Source organism: Drosophila serrata, unplaced genomic scaffold (assembly GCF_035046125.1).
Source record: "Drosophila serrata isolate PLE 108 unplaced genomic scaffold, ASM3504612v1 contig_240, whole genome shotgun sequence".
Taxonomy (NCBI): domain Eukaryota; kingdom Metazoa; phylum Arthropoda; class Insecta; order Diptera; family Drosophilidae; genus Drosophila; species Drosophila serrata.
Window position 1 is genome coordinate 11,221,279 of NW_028257138.1, and position 15,460 is coordinate 11,236,738.

A 15,460-nucleotide genomic window follows, 5' to 3' on the forward strand; every position below is an offset into this window, starting at 1 on the left:
TATGTACAAAAATACAACAATATCGACCTCTCTTCGCCCATCAATTTCGGGCTTGTGTTATGGCCGACAGCCGCGAAGTATGCTAAAAATAATTTATATTTCGAGTAAGTGGCGCGAGATGAAAAATGTTGAAGAGTCAGGCCGAAAAACATTTTGATTGAGTGATGGAACATAGAGAAAATAAACATTAAAGTAATGATTAATAAAAAGACGAAATATTGTAAAACATTTTTATTATTATGCTGAGTGTGTTTAGTATTTAACTATGTTATTTTAATTGGTAAAAAGGTCTGTATTTTAAATACTTTAGTTATAAACGCGGTAGATACTAAGAATTAACTTCGACTGAAATATTTCCTATTATATCTATAAGAATGTTTATTATTTACCTAAAAATAAATACTACATAAAAGTAAAAGATTCCTTGTTTACTTGTTTAATCTTTAAGTTTTGTTTACTACGTTAAATGTAGAGAATAATGTTTACAATATTCACTTATCACTTTATAGATTCTGAAATGCTTTATTGATTGACTGACTTGCACTTCAATGCTGATAAGCTAGTATTTCTAGATGCTTTTCACCGTATTTAAATACAATTTCCCCTTATCATGAAATTCGAAAGATTTTCTTTCTGCTAATAAATCGCAAGTCATCTCTTTTGCAAATAAACATAAATTCTAGAATGTTTGCTCTTCCTAGTAAAATCGTATGATAATTTATACCGCTTGCCGGTTGCCAAGCTAATTCTATCTAAAGCTCACTTCAGAGCTTGGCAATTTGATAAACAATATTATAATAATCTATCTTTTGCATACAGAATAGATTCAACATGCAAATGTAATTTATTGTGGATGAAGTATTTTTTTCCAAACTATTTGTTATTGTTCTTTATCTCGTTCTCTCTCTCTCTCAAACTCAAGAGATAGCACGATAGCAATGTATGTACATATATGTATGTATTTGTGTATGTATTTATATATGTATTTTCAGCTCTCTTTGACCCTATCCTAAGCGTTGAGTGTTGGCAAGTAAGCTTTTAAGTTTATAAGCTAGATAATACTTCTTAAAAACAAGTATATGAAAAATGTTTTAAAATATTTAATACAAATTCATTAAATCAGTTTAAATGTTTTATTATATATTTATATTATAATTAATTTCGATATTTTAGTTTTAATTTAATTTTATTAAGAAAGTAAGAGTAAGAGAAGAAGTTCATAAGTTTACTAGCAATTATTTATAGCTATCACTGCAAAATGTGTCATCACTGTTGACGTATCGTTGAATTCGCTCGATTGCCTCTGAAAAAGTTCCTCCGTAGCTTTCGCGAGCGGCAACGCCTCGGCATCTGCTGAGTTGCCCGACGACCGCTGAGCAATTAACACGCAGTTCTAGTTTCTAGTTCGTCTCTCTCTTATCCGGAAATTTAGAACCCAATAAGAACAGAATATAGATCAAAATGCTGCGCGTTTTGAAGACCGGTGCTTTGCTGCGTACGCAGACCAAGAACATTGCCGCTGCCGTGGCCAATTACTCCGCCCTGCCGCAGCCCCAAACCACGCCCGAAGTCCTCTACACCGGGGTGAGTGTCCAAATCCATAAAATTATGGCAAACAATTATAACTAAGTTATCGCAATTATCAAAAAAACAGTCCCAAAAAAGAAATCAACAAAAAGAGTAACACAAATTAAACATGTTTTTGAGTTGACCTTGGGGGGCCGGCAGCAAATGCAGCTGTTATCGCGCGATCCCTCCCCATTCCCCTTCCCTAATGCCCTACATATGCGAAATCAAGTTTTTAGGGTTTCCAGTTTCCTCATCCCCTACCCCCTTTGCCACTGCTTGCCAAATAAATTGGCAGGCCGGGGTCAGGCCCTCGCAACATTCCAATCACGTACACCGAATGTTTATCGCCAGCTGTAGGGGATTAGCCTGTCGGAGCGAAATGGAAAGACCAACCGGCGGCTAGAAAAATAGACAAAAGGCGAAATCGAAAGCAAAAATAACAACAAATGCAAGCGAATTCAGATGCCGGCTTTTATTGTTGTTATTTTTTAGCTTCTGATTTTTTGCTTTGCCTTTTGGTTCCTTCTTTCTTTGTTATGTCACTTGAAGCTTTCACAAAAACAAATTTTGTTTGGTAAAGAATTCTCTTTCGATACTCTCTCTGTGTCTTTCTCTTATTTTCTGCGGTTTCCCATTGCCGCTGGGGAAATTTGCATAAATTTCTACAATTCTACAAGCTTTATTTTTTTCCATTAGTGTGACAATTAGAACCACAGTTCGTCGCATTTAATTGCGGAGGGGGAAGGATGAGGGGCGGCTTGTGGTTAGTAAAATGGTTTTTGTGTTCAGATTTATCTGGGGATTTGAGGAAATATTTTAGCATTTGGTTATAAGCGAAATAAGCTAAAGGAATTTTCTACTTAATGGGAATAAATTTGGGAACAGTGAATGTTATTTGGGAACCAACCTTATTTTCAAATTTAACGTTAGCGATATATTTACTAAATGTATTTTGTTTTAAATGAAATTTATAGATATTTATGATAAGAGAAGTTTCTATTACCCTATTATTATGAAAATCAAAGTTTTTCTGTGTTAGTTTATATGAGGCTAAAAAATCGGTATACTAGGTTTTAAAATTTTTTAAAAAATTTATTTTTGTTTAAAATTTTTACAATTTTAATGATGTATAAAATTTGGAAATATTTGAAAAAATTAATTTCTTTAAAACATGTCTAGATGAACTCGGCTGTTGATGCTGATCAAGAATATATATACTTTATAGGGTCGGAAATGACTCCTTCACTGGGTTTTAAGCATCTTACTAAAATTATATCATAATATTTAATTGAATTTTTTTTTTTTAAATCTAACATTTTTAAAGTTTTTTTTAAATAATTACGAATAAGTATTTAAACATATGGTAAATGTTTTTGCTTTTCCAGAAAATATATGTATAGAAATTTATCTTAAGGAACCTCTCGTGATTTAATATATATTTTTTAAATAGATAGATTTCCAATATAAACATTAGTTTCTTAGTGGAAACTATATTCCCAAGATTTCCTACATCTACCTTATATTTATGTATGTATATATTTGTATTTGCTGCCATAGGTAGTTTCCATTGCTTATCACCAGTAGCCAGCTTTATTCCGTGGCCCCATAGCTATGTAGATAAGATGGCACACTTTATAAAGTCAGGCCTCCATAACTAGCTCGATCGTCTAGCCACGTATCAGACAGCCGAAAAAGTTTCGCACGTGTCTTTCGATTTTTATGTGTATTTATGTTTGGCGATGTCTGGCGGAAAGTTTTATATGGTGAAATACTTGGGAGGTATACAAAAAAATATATATGAAAAACGAATAAAATTAAAAATAAAAAAAACAATAATAAAAACAAGACAACTTGAGATGATGTGAGGTGTTAAGAGAACTTGAGATTCTAATCACTTAGCCGGCAAAGGGGATTGTCAGCTTACACATGCTAAACTGAACAATCAGACGATTGCGATTATTCAATTGGCAACTACACACGCACAAACAGTTAATAATAAATAACAAACTTCAGAGTCAAGGGCTTATCAAATCGGGGAGCGGTTTTGTTGTCGCTTTGTAATATCGAAACAAAATTCATATTGTTAGATTATGAAAATGATATGGCCATAAATGAAGCTATTGTTAACCATTAACTTTATTGCAGCTGTTTATCAACAATGAGTGGCACAAGAGCAAATCGGGCAAGACTTTTGGCACCATTAATCCAACCACAGAGCAGACCATTGCCGAAATCCAAGCTGGTGATAAGGAGGATATCGATATTGCCGTGAAAGCTGCACGCAGTGCATTCAAGTGAGCATACATTTAAATATTTATATTTGTTTATAATTTATTTATATTTTTAAAAACCAGATTGGGCTCTCCCTGGCGCCGTATGGATGCCTCGGAGCGGGGTCGTCTTATCTATCGCCTGGCTGATCTCATGGAGCGCGATCAGGTCTACCTGGCTGTGAGTATTAATTCGCTGTCAACAGAAATAATAAATGATTTTCTAAGTGTGGCATGCTGACACGCAAAGCAACTACTAAATGTGTTTAAATTGTTTTCTATTTAACTAATTATAAATTTCTATTACAGAGCTTGGAGACCCTGGACAATGGCAAGCCCTACAGCATGTCCTACAATGTGGATCTTCCGACGGCCATTAAGAATCTGCGCTACTTTGCTGGTTGGGCGGATAAGAATCATGGCAAGACCATTCCCATGGATGGAGATTTCTTCACCTATACCCGCCATGAACCCGTTGGTGTGTGTGGACAGATTATTCCCTGGAACTTCCCCATCCTGATGATGGCCTGGAAACTGGGTCCCGCCCTGGCCACTGGCAACACAATTGTGCTGAAGCCTGCGGAGCAGACCAGTTTGACGGCCCTGTACATTGCCCAGTTGGTGAAGGAGGCTGGCTTCCCGGAGGGTGTGGTCAATGTGGTGCCTGGTTTCGGAGCAGCTGGTGCTGCCTTGGCTAACCACAGTGATGTGGACAAGGTGGCCTTCACGGGATCCACTGATGTTGGAAAACTCATCCAGCTCGCCTCGGGCAACACGAATCTGAAGAGAGTCACCCTGGAGTTGGGTGGCAAGTCGCCGAACATTATCCTATCAGATTCCGATCTGGACTACGCTGTGGAGACAGCTCACTTTGGCCTGTTCTTCAACATGGGACAGTGCTGCTGTGCGGGATCTCGTACTTTTGTGGAGGACAAGATCTACGATGAGTTTGTGGAGCGCAGTGCGGAGCGTGCCAAGAAACGCACCGTGGGCAATCCCTTCGATCTGAACACTGAGCAGGGTCCCCAGGTCAATGAGGAGCAGATGGTGAAGATCCTAGGATTGATTCAAACTGGCAAGAAGCAGGGTGCCAAGCTGGTAGCCGGTGGCAGTCGCCCGGAAGGTCTGCCCGGTTACTTTGTTCAGCCCACCGTCTTTGCTGATGTCCAGGACAACATGACCATTGCCCGCGAGGAGATCTTTGGCCCCGTTCAGCAGCTGATTCGTTTCAAGAAACTTGATGAGGTAATTGAGCGAGCCAATAACTCGGACTATGGTCTGGCTGCCGCTGTCTTTACCAAGGATCTGGACAAGGCCAACTATATTGTGGGTGGTCTGCGTGCTGGCACCGTTTGGGTGAATACCTACAATGCCCTGGCCGCTCAGGCTCCCTTCGGTGGCTACAAGATGTCTGGCCATGGACGTGAGAATGGCGAATATGCCTTGTCCAACTACACGGAGGTCAAGAGTGTTATTGTGAAGGTGCCACAGAAGAACTCCTAAGAAGGGAGGCATTATACCCTCCAAGAGGGAAGTCCATAAGGTTTGTCATGTTTAGGTGATCTAAATACCGGCGATAACCTCTATAATCTACATCTCTATATATACGCACATAAAGATCCTTTGGATATTGTATTTGTCTGCGATCAGTCTCTGTTCCTTTCCATTCGGTTAATACAGTTTAAGTTTAATTTGAAATAAAGTTTTGCAAAAAATGTGTAGTTTTTAAATAAAGCTTATATGATTTTTTTAAATATTGAGATTTATGGTTTATGAAAAGGATATCTATTTTCTTTGAAATGAAATCTGGTAGAAAATCTCTTTCTTTATACAATTAAATTAAATTGATTCAGGAAAATGTAAAACCAGATAAGCTAATCATCTCTCTTCCTGTTCATAAATAATTGCACACCATGTTCTTGGCAAATTGCGAATGTTTTTCTCCAGTCATTCGATTCCATGTTTTCCCTTTTCCCTTATTTAGTGCTTTTTATGTGCAAAACCCATTGTTTGCCGATAGATTCTTGGCTTTGTTTATGGCACCCTCTGAACTGAATGCCATTATTTTGCTTATCCACAAGCACGACGATAAGGCAAACAAACACTCGGAGATACTCCCTCTCTACAAGCTTACACTGGCCGAAACATTGATGGCTTTTGCATGGAGCCAAAAGCAAAAACGAGCAAAGTGAGCAAAGCAACAACAAGGACCTGACCCGGTTGTCCATCTACAAGAAATAAGCTTAAATTTATTTGCATATATTGGTATTTTGCACAGTTTTGTTTTTGGCCAAGAGTGCGCAAGTGTGTGTGGAGTGGATGTATCTGCATACTGCATACCAGGGGGATTCAGGAACACGCCAGGACACACTCCCAGCAGGTCGTCTTTCATCCTACATCATAGCAAAAAAAAAAAAGATGAATAAAAGACAAATGGACGAAGAGATGTCCATTAGATTGGACAGCAGCTGAGCGTGTCAAGTGCTTTGCGGTTAGTGCAAAAAAGTTTTTCTCTTATTTTCCACTTTGTTGTTTACGAAATTGAATAAGCGCATTTGTATGCAATTTATTTAAAATTTGTATTTCAATTTTTACGATGGCAGCAAATTGCATCTATGGCATTTCCCAAAAAATGCCAAAGTTCATTCTGGCATTTGTTTTATATTCATAGGTGGAAAAGTTTGCATATTTCTTTTACATTGAATTTTATAAATAAAAGGTAGCCAGCACTCTTGATTAATTTTGTATGATTTATGACCCTGAATATTTCATAGCAGATTTTCGTATTTCACTATTAAGTTAAGCTACGCTTTTTACAATTTCGCATTCATTTTTTATGCCATTTCACACTTAATTCAGTTCTTTGCTTCAATTTCGAATCGAACAATAAACCCAACACGGCGTATACGCAATAATTCTGTACTCCGATTTTTGTGCACTCTATTTTTTTAGGGGGGCATATAGTTATTTTAAATTGATTTTCATTTGATGGCAACGCATTCCATTCCATCCGCATACATATTCAAGTATGGAAAGAAATGCACCAATAGCAAGAGCAAAAGAGTTTTCTGAACTGAAAAACTGTGAAAATTGCAAATGATCCATGGGAAATTTTAATACCCAAAAATGGCAGGTGGCCAATTCGCAGAGGGGATGGCGGCTAAAAGTCAGTTAGGAGGGCGGTGGGGGTGGGTGGTGTAGGCCACGATGATTGCCAAAAGCGCAGCCGTGCGCATTGAGGCGCGTGCACAGGTGCGCCCGAGCGTTGTAGTTGCAAGCACGCGGGGCAGGGACATGGCATAATTGAAAGGCATTCTTTTTCCGGACTTAATGTGCAGCCAGCAAAGGATATAAACTACCAGCCATACTTTAATTATCCTGCTGCCACACACAAAACTATAATTCAGCATTTGCACTCCATGGCGCCAAAAAAAACAAAAAAAAATCAAGTATACGCCGCGTTGGACCATTTGCCAAAAGAGCAATTTTTTTTTCTTCTTCTCAGAAATGGCAATTCAAGTTTATCGCAGTGTCTACACTCGATTACATTGTTATGGAGAAGCGAGGGAAAAAAGGAAATGAACAAAATGGTGAGAGGGAAAATCAACGGGAAAGTAACGAATCCCATTGGGACATTGGGCCAGGCACTTTGATCATTAGCCGGAAAATGGCCATGGACACGGTGCCGCAGATAAGCCAAAAGGACAAATAAAGCATAAAAGCGAAGCCAGCAAAATTCGAGCAGGGACAAACAAAAGGCTTACCAAAAAGGGGATTAGTAGTGTAACCCAGATCAAGACATTTTCCCGGCCCAGATAAGGCGGCCCCAAAAGTATGCAGCGACATTTTCCATTTTCCACTTAAGAGCGTTTTGCAAGCCGCGCACGAATCGCAACGAAAACGCACCAAAATCGCTCGTCGAGTAGGGCATAAGTGAAAAATCAAATTCCGGTTGGCACAAACACTCTTGTCGCACTTAACCCAATAAACTGGTTTGGCGAAACGATCCAGTTTCCGTCCAGATGTGTCAGCATTAAGCTGCCATCCTGCCGCTGCTGCCATCGTCCCTTTGCCCATTACCTCAGTTACGCAGACTAAATGCCCTTCGCAGAGACACATCGCCATCTTATGGCAATGTAATGGGGCAAAAGCACAGTGGAATGATGTGGATAAATTACCAAAAATTATTATATATTATATTATTAAAAATAATAACCATTAAACCATTAAAAAGTACTTTAAGTCTGTAATAAAGTTCAGCGTATTAAATTTTTTCTGCGAATTTATAAAGCTTTTAGTTGCTTTAGTAGCTTTCAACACCAATTGATTTCCGGAAATATCGATTGATTGTTTTATTTAAATCCTCCCCTTAATTGACCTCAACCACTGCCAGAATCAAGCCAGTAATTAAAAATTTAACATAATCCGCAACCGACCGCAGATGCTATCAATCGATTTTCACACCATGCCACGCTAATAGCATGAAAATGTGGCAAAAACAAAAAACTGTGCTGCGGCTGCAGTCAATAAGGTAAAAAGGTTTAGTCCTGCGACACCAGTAGAAATAGTACGCGATGCTCTAACAATGGCAGCAGCACAAACAGTAGCAACAGCAACAGCAACAGCAACAGCAACAGCAACACAGCAGCAACAGCAACAGCAACAACAGCAACCACAGCAGCAGAAGCAGTAACAACAACAGCAGCAACAACAATAGCAGCAAATGCAGCAACAGCAACAGCAGCACAAACAGCAGCGACAGCAACAGCAACAACAGCAGCAGCAACAGCAACAGCTAGCAGCAACAAAAGTGAGAATGATGACGGCTTTGATGCCACTTCAAATGGAAACGATCCGATGCATCATCGTCTGGTTCTGAGAATGCCGCCCCCTATTTGCGGCCCCTTTTGTTGTTGGTTTGTTGGCCAAATGCAATGGCATTTCCGTGTCCGCCCCGCGTTACACGCCCCTAGTTACACATGTCAGACGCGAAAGCGGCAACATCAGAGTGGAACTGGCATTCTGCGCCATAGTTTTCCCTTTGAGTACCCTATAGTCGAAAAATGGCACGAAGAGTATATGAATTTTTAAAGGAAAATGAAGCCAAATTTAATAAAAATAATATAAAAGTCTCAATTTTTTAAATACATTTTAAAAGGCTTACATTTTCTTGCTTATATATTCAACAAAAATCTAAGACATCAATTTAGGGTATTTTCATAGTCGAAAACCTGTATCTCTACCTTCAGGCTCGTCCTTTTCCTTTTTCGTAGTCTCCTTTTCCCTGCTTTTTTGTCACGCGAGTCCGGAAATGTGCATAAAGTGGAAGTGTATTGCGCATTGGCGTGAGAAGAGCCATAAATGTGGGGGGTGGCAACACCCCAGCCTCCGGGCAGTCCTTTTTCCATCCTCGACCCCCTTCAAAGTCTTCTGGGCTCGCCAAAGGCGCCACGAAAGCCAGACTCAGACTCAGCTAGGAGCTGCTATGCACTATGGCTGCTGATGAGTAGTTGCCCGGGCATTGCATTGCCATCGCCATCGCTCTTGGCTATTAACTTGCTCAAATATTGGCTTAGGCAGCCGCGTTGCACTAGTCGCTAAAAACAGCAAACATGGCCAACACAAAGCAAACAAACGGTTGGGGCTTTTAACACACACAAAAAAAAGTAGGAAAAAAAGAGCTATAGCTTGGTTGCTAAAATGTCCTTTGGACAACAACATGACTTTATATACAGGCGATGGCAGCTTGAAAGGAACAACAGTTCCTTAGTGTTCGCATATAAGTAGTCAATGAGCTTAAGAGCTTAAGCTTTAAATAATGTTTTTAGCAAAATGTATCCAAAATGTCACCTTTTGTTGTTACATTCTTAAAGAGTATTATAATTTTAGCCAAAAGCTTTCTAGGACGTGAAGGAATCATTAGCGACCCTATAAACCATATATATTCTTGATCAGCATGAAAAACTGAGTCGATCTAGCTTTGTCCCGCAAACATTTATTTTTTTTTTCCAAAAATTTGAAAATTTTATAAGTGGTCACTTCGTAAAAAATGGTCCAAAATTTGTCAAAAAATTTAAATTTTACAAATTCTTAAACTTAAAATGCAGAATTGTTAGCTCTTTAAAAACTAGTACTGAACAGCTATCTGAATCAAAATTAATGCATTTTTGGCTTAGTAATGATATTTTAAAAACTTTGATTTACCCAAAAAATTTAAAATCCATAATAAACATATTTTAGGTTTTTTTTGTAGGTATACAAAAGCCAAAAAGCCAATGATTGTCATAATTATATATATATATCATCAAAATCTTAATCAATGTAAAATAAACCATTTAAAATATAGCTTCTTTAAATGTTTTTCAGTCATTTTCGATTTTCATTTTAGTATGTAACTTACAATCAAAGTTTTAACAGAAATTCATAACATATTTTGTTAAATAAATTAAACGGAATTACAATTTTTAATTCAGTGAAAGCAACTAAATTACCAAGAGCATGTAATTCATAATAAATATTCCACATAAGTCAGGGCTTTCATTAAAATATTTCTAGCACATTCATTCAGTCCCAAGATTAAACATAAAAGCATGTCTCTTTTTAGCTGAGTAAAAACCTATTTCTTAAATTAAGTTATCTTAAATGTCTTATTTCACTCTGCTCAATTAAGCACCACCCCTTACAAAATACTTTTAAAAATATTTAAAGCAGACCCAGTGCACAATTGTAAATAAAGCAACACCCAGAGCCATCTTTATGAGGGCCGTCCCGACAAAACAAATTTAGCCATAACTCCTAATGCCCCCGCCATGACCTAGACGAAATTACATTGAAATATATGAAGACTTTCTCCTTTTAGCCTTTTTGGCGCCTCACCAGTGAGCCCCGGGTGGGGGGGGGGGTGTGGTGAAGGGGAAACCTTTGTGCGCTGATTCCAAAAACCCTTTTTAATTAACTCGCACAAACTCGCGAACAAACCGCGCAGCGCACGCGAGTCACAAAGTAATAGCATTCGGTGTCGAGGCCAAAACGCGCGCGTTTTGCCACCCATTTTTATTTGGCGTTACCAACGGGGGCCCCAAAATGAAAGACCTGGCTCGAACAGATATTTTCCCTTCAGTTTTTCCTGCCAGACATTTTCGAGTTTGTTTTTTCCGGAGGCCGCCGCTGCTACCTCCGCTCTCAGCGCTTTACAAATTGTATTTCAACGGTTTCGCGCTTCATTAAAATTGCTGTTAAAATAACACACGCACATGGAGCGGGTGGGGCGTGGGAAGCGGAAAACCCTTGCACAAGGACGCATAGGAATAGCTGAAGATACTCGCACGTAAACACCTAGAAAAATTAAGGATTCTATTCATATATTTTCTCAAAATGGAAATTCCCACTTAAAGTCTAATGAAAATAATAAAGCAAAGACTTATTGCTGCACGGATAAGTCTCTTAATCATGTGATGGAGTACTAAATATTTAATATTTAATGATTAATCACAGCACAAAGCTTTGAGTCTTAAAAAATTAATTATATATATAGAAATAATCTATAAAAATACTTCTTGAATATCTATACTCTTCCATTTACCTATCCCCTTCTAAGAATATCCTTTCATACTTTCTCTCAGTGCTTTTGTGTGTTTGTTTGTATTTTTTGTGCCAGCTGACAAGGCTTACAATATGATTTTGTGGTTCTGTTCATTTTTTGTACTCATCCCGTGCTGGCTGCCCTTGTTTTGCTGTGAGTTAAAAAAATGCTCACCGCCCTCTTCCTCTTATATAAACACAACATTCAACGCACTCAAAACTTGCACTCGTGGGTAGCGAGTTAACCCATGAGTTGAAGAGGTTCCCCCTTTTCTTTTCGTTCGAGTCCTTTGAATCGAGTCAGTGAGTGTGGTTTTTTCTCTGGCTGTGTGAAGTTTATACACAGAGTTTATTTAACAACAAAACACAAGCAAATATACCACAACTTCTAAAAGTTTCAGATAGTTTCAAAGAAAGTTAGGCAAATTAAATGGGGAGCAGTGGTACTGGGTCTTGCAGTCATCAGATTGAAGCGAAACACAATCTTAATCTAAAATGTAATCATGGGATTGATTTGGTATAAAGTTTTGTAATTGGATTGCATTGATCCAAGGAAATAAATATATGCAATAAGATCGATCTAAGCAGGAAGACTTGTTAGGATGGTTTTCATAAATACTTTATTTATATCTTGATACATTTTCTTATTAATTTGCATAATCATTTGACATTTACAGCGGTTAAGTTTGATTTTAATTCAGATTACGATCCATTATTTGGTCAAGGATTAGCACAGTTAAGGATTTTATGACACGGCATGCCTTAACCTTTATCTCATGAGTTTTGGTTCCCCAAAGATACCCCGCCAGCTAAAGTGTCACTAATTCTCACACCTCGACACCCAGAAGGGTTAAAGTGGGTCAATTTTTTTCGGTGGTTTTTCTTTTTCCTTATTCTTTTGGTTTTTTCGAGGCCATGGGCGTTTTTTATTTTCGTTTCGTTTTCAATGTTTATTTATTTTATGGCCCTTTGTTTTCTGCTGAAGTTTCAAATTCAAAAAAAAGGTTGAAGTTTAAAAGACCATAGAATACCTGGTACCTGATATGTGGAGAAATATTATAATTTGTGAGAGTTAAGGCTTTAAAATTGACTCAAAAAGCTATTAGATATCTCTGAAAATGTAGGGTAACCTTTATAGGTTTATAAACAGAACCTATATACCCCTGTTCTTCAATGAGTACCCTATGAAAACATCAACGAAACAAACAAAAAGAAACCAAAAATGTTTTCCAATTTCGTGGTCCCAGCAGACACAGGCTCCAGCTCAATGAACGCCTGGCTGAGTGACAACGGTGGCTACCAGGGGTTAAAGAGAGAGAGAGAGACAGAGGGAAACAGGGGTTAAGAGTTCGGTGGATGATTGGGCGGAAAACGGAAATTCGGGTCTGGCCGAGTATATTAAAAGCCAGAAAGTTAATGAAGCGTTAGGCGGTGCAGACGAAGCCGCAATAAAGCGCTCCAAACATAAAAACAGCAAAAAGAGCAGGAAATTTATTTATTACTTTGCTATTTCCGACCAACACTCGCCCCCTAACTTGGCTATTTAAACAAAAGTGAAATATAAAAACAAAAAGCAAGCCAGAAGCATTTCAAGTAGCTACTTCAACGTTTTTCCAGCTCCTTCTGTTAGGACACGCGCAGCTGTTGATTTTAAATTGTTGTCCTCCTTGTTGGCTGCGGTTTTGTCAGCTTTTCCCCGCTTTTCCCCCGCACTGTTGCTTGTCCTTTGTGAGGGCGAGTGTGTGTGTGTGTGTGTGTGTGTGTGTGGCAGGAGGAGAAATCGCTTTGAGCCATTGTCTTTGGCACTTGCCTCTAAGCGGCTACTTGAGCAGTGAAACTGGCACGAGCATTTGCATTTTCACTCCTGCTCTCCACTCTCAACTTATTCAGTTTTTTCCGTTTTTTTTATATAATTTTTTGTCTCGGTTTTGGGCTCTTCTTTTTGGGTGCTACAGCAAATGCCGCAGAATGCTTGTCAGCAATTTGTCATCCTCCCCCAATACTCTCTTTTTTTTGTTCCGCTTTCAAGGTGCAGGACAATGAGACATTTTGTGTTGGTAAGTTGAATTGAATTGCAATTGAAATCAAAGTTGATAGAGAAGTTTATTTGCCATTTATTGAATAAAGTATTTGAATTGATTCAACATCATTCTAAACCTTTATTTAAAAAATGCTTAACTCTTAACTAACCAAATAACTAACTAACTTTTTAATTAAATCCCCTTACAATATCAACACTTTAGTAATGAAAGGAAATCAGGATTCATTCATCTTTTGATCCTTTGATGCTTGTGTCCTGATGCAGTTGCCCACTTTATTTATTGACTGTTAAACTTTTCATTAGCCATTTCGCTTAATTCGCACACAATGGCATGGGGATTGAAGGCAACGGACGAAAGAAGCTGGAGGAAAATCCCAACAATGGCGGATGGAAAAATGGCAGCGGAAACACGCAGTGGCAGCAGCAACAACAAAAGACACAAACACAAACACAAATATAAACAACCAGCGGCACTAAGTATAATGTATTTGTGTTGAAAGACACAACCACACAGTGGCAACTTTATTGCCCGTGCGTGTGTGTGTGTGCGAGTATTTCAAAGATACAATCAGTGCGCAATTGTCTGCGTTGATGAGCAGCTGAATCTGAGCGTTATTCCTATCCAGAACCGACCAATTCGCATACAATATATATATATATATATATCCCAAAATCCCAGCTCCCAGTTCGCTTTTTTTTATGACAAAAAATGCCGCGTAATCACAATGATAATCATGGCACATCCACACGCTTGGCATACACACACACGCAATTCCAAAGAGAGCTGACAAAATATATATATAATACCTATTATGATTTGGCTGAATAAAAAAGAAAAACGCTTTTCATGTTGGTCATGATTGCGAATTTATTTCATATTAAAAGACGGAGATTTTCAGGGTACTTGACTTGCAATCTTTATCTTTAAAGTAAGTATCTTTAACTTTAAGTAAATAAACAATATATTTATAATATCCTTAAAATTTAGTAGTACAACTTTGGTAACTTTAATAAACTATCCATTTTAAAGACACATAGAAGTTTTGTCAAATTCAAGATATATTGATAAATTTCTTAAGACAACTTCTGCAGGCGTCACACTTATTACAACCAAATTCACAAGAGTATCCCTGTATTAATATCAAAATATGCTTGAAAAGGGACATCAATTTCACAATAATCATTACATTCGTTTTACTGAGCATCAATTAGAACCTCATTACACTCAATTGATAATAAATCATTGTAGGTTTCCCTCATGATTAGCATTAATTTGTAAAAGGAAATTGTGTGTGTCATTTGCAGCATTTTCTCAGAAAACAATTATACCCATATATTTCTGCATCTGATGCACTCGATTGCTCATCAAAGCTTAATTAATATGAGGTAGATTTCCAAGGAAACCTTTTGAAAAGATCAACTATGCAGGGCGAAACTAAAATTCCTAATTGCAAGACACATTTAAGTTAAGTTGAGGACACAGCTCTTAGCCACATATTTATTATATGTATATATCAAAGGTATGTCAATCTCATTCAAAGTTAAGCCAGACAACAATTCGCATTGCTGTATCAGAACTTAACCTGCTTTCCCGCTCCGTTGAGCCGCAATGAAGTATTTTAAGCGCATTTTCTCGACGCTCTTCCTTTAAGGCGACAAAAACTCACTCTCTCTGCCTCAGTTTGAATGTGAAACTTGGGGAAAATAGCAAACAACTTAGAGCAATGTAACATATTCTATTTAATGCTCACACGAACAATGCTCTTGTGAGTCTGTGCTGTGTGCATGTATTATTTGTGCTAAAAATGTCGGCAAGCTGACAGCGTGATGCCAGTCAGGCAAGCTATGCCCGCATAAGTATGCTACAAAAAGTGTGTGTGTGTAGTCTGGAAGGATGCAGACTCACCAACACACACACACACACGTACAGTCGGGGCTTAAACAAGCATTCGAGTAGTGTGACATATTACAACAGACCTCGCCCTCATGCCCTGCCCCG

The 15,460-nt window shown here is 38.2% G+C and overlaps 3 protein-coding genes across 6 annotated transcripts in view; 2 read left to right on the top strand and 1 right to left on the bottom strand.

Moving 5' to 3' along the window:
* Mco1 (Multicopper oxidase 1) overlaps positions 1–15,460 on the top strand; it is a 265,366-nt gene that overhangs the window by 222,399 nt on the left and 27,507 nt on the right. The gene's annotated exons all lie outside the window — the stretch shown is intronic.
* The window catches only part of Shawl (Shaw-like), a 47,455-nt gene that overhangs the window by 17,872 nt on the left and 14,123 nt on the right, over positions 1–15,460 (bottom strand). The gene's annotated exons all lie outside the window — the stretch shown is intronic.
* Positions 1,356–5,593, top strand: Aldh (Aldehyde dehydrogenase). Its single transcript, XM_020952104.2, has 4 exons — positions 1,356–1,584; positions 3,715–3,863; positions 3,924–4,020; positions 4,149–5,593. The coding sequence occupies exons 1-4, from the start codon at positions 1,462–1,464 to the stop codon at positions 5,340–5,342; spliced, it is 1,563 nt and encodes a 520-aa protein (XP_020807763.2). The 5' UTR covers positions 1,356–1,461; the 3' UTR covers positions 5,343–5,593.

Excerpts from the sequence above, each read along its gene's own strand:
- Aldh (XM_020952104.2), top strand. The coding sequence starts at position 1,462 with ATGCTGCGCGTTTTGAAGACCGGTGCTTTGCTGCGTACGCAGACCAAG. Across the intron at positions 1,585-3,714 it reads CCGAAGTCCTCTACACCGGG|CTGTTTATCAACAATGAGTG; the intron begins GTGAGTGTCCAA and ends ACTTTATTGCAG. Across the intron at positions 4,021-4,148 it reads GCGATCAGGTCTACCTGGCT|AGCTTGGAGACCCTGGACAA; the intron begins GTGAGTATTAAT and ends TTTCTATTACAG.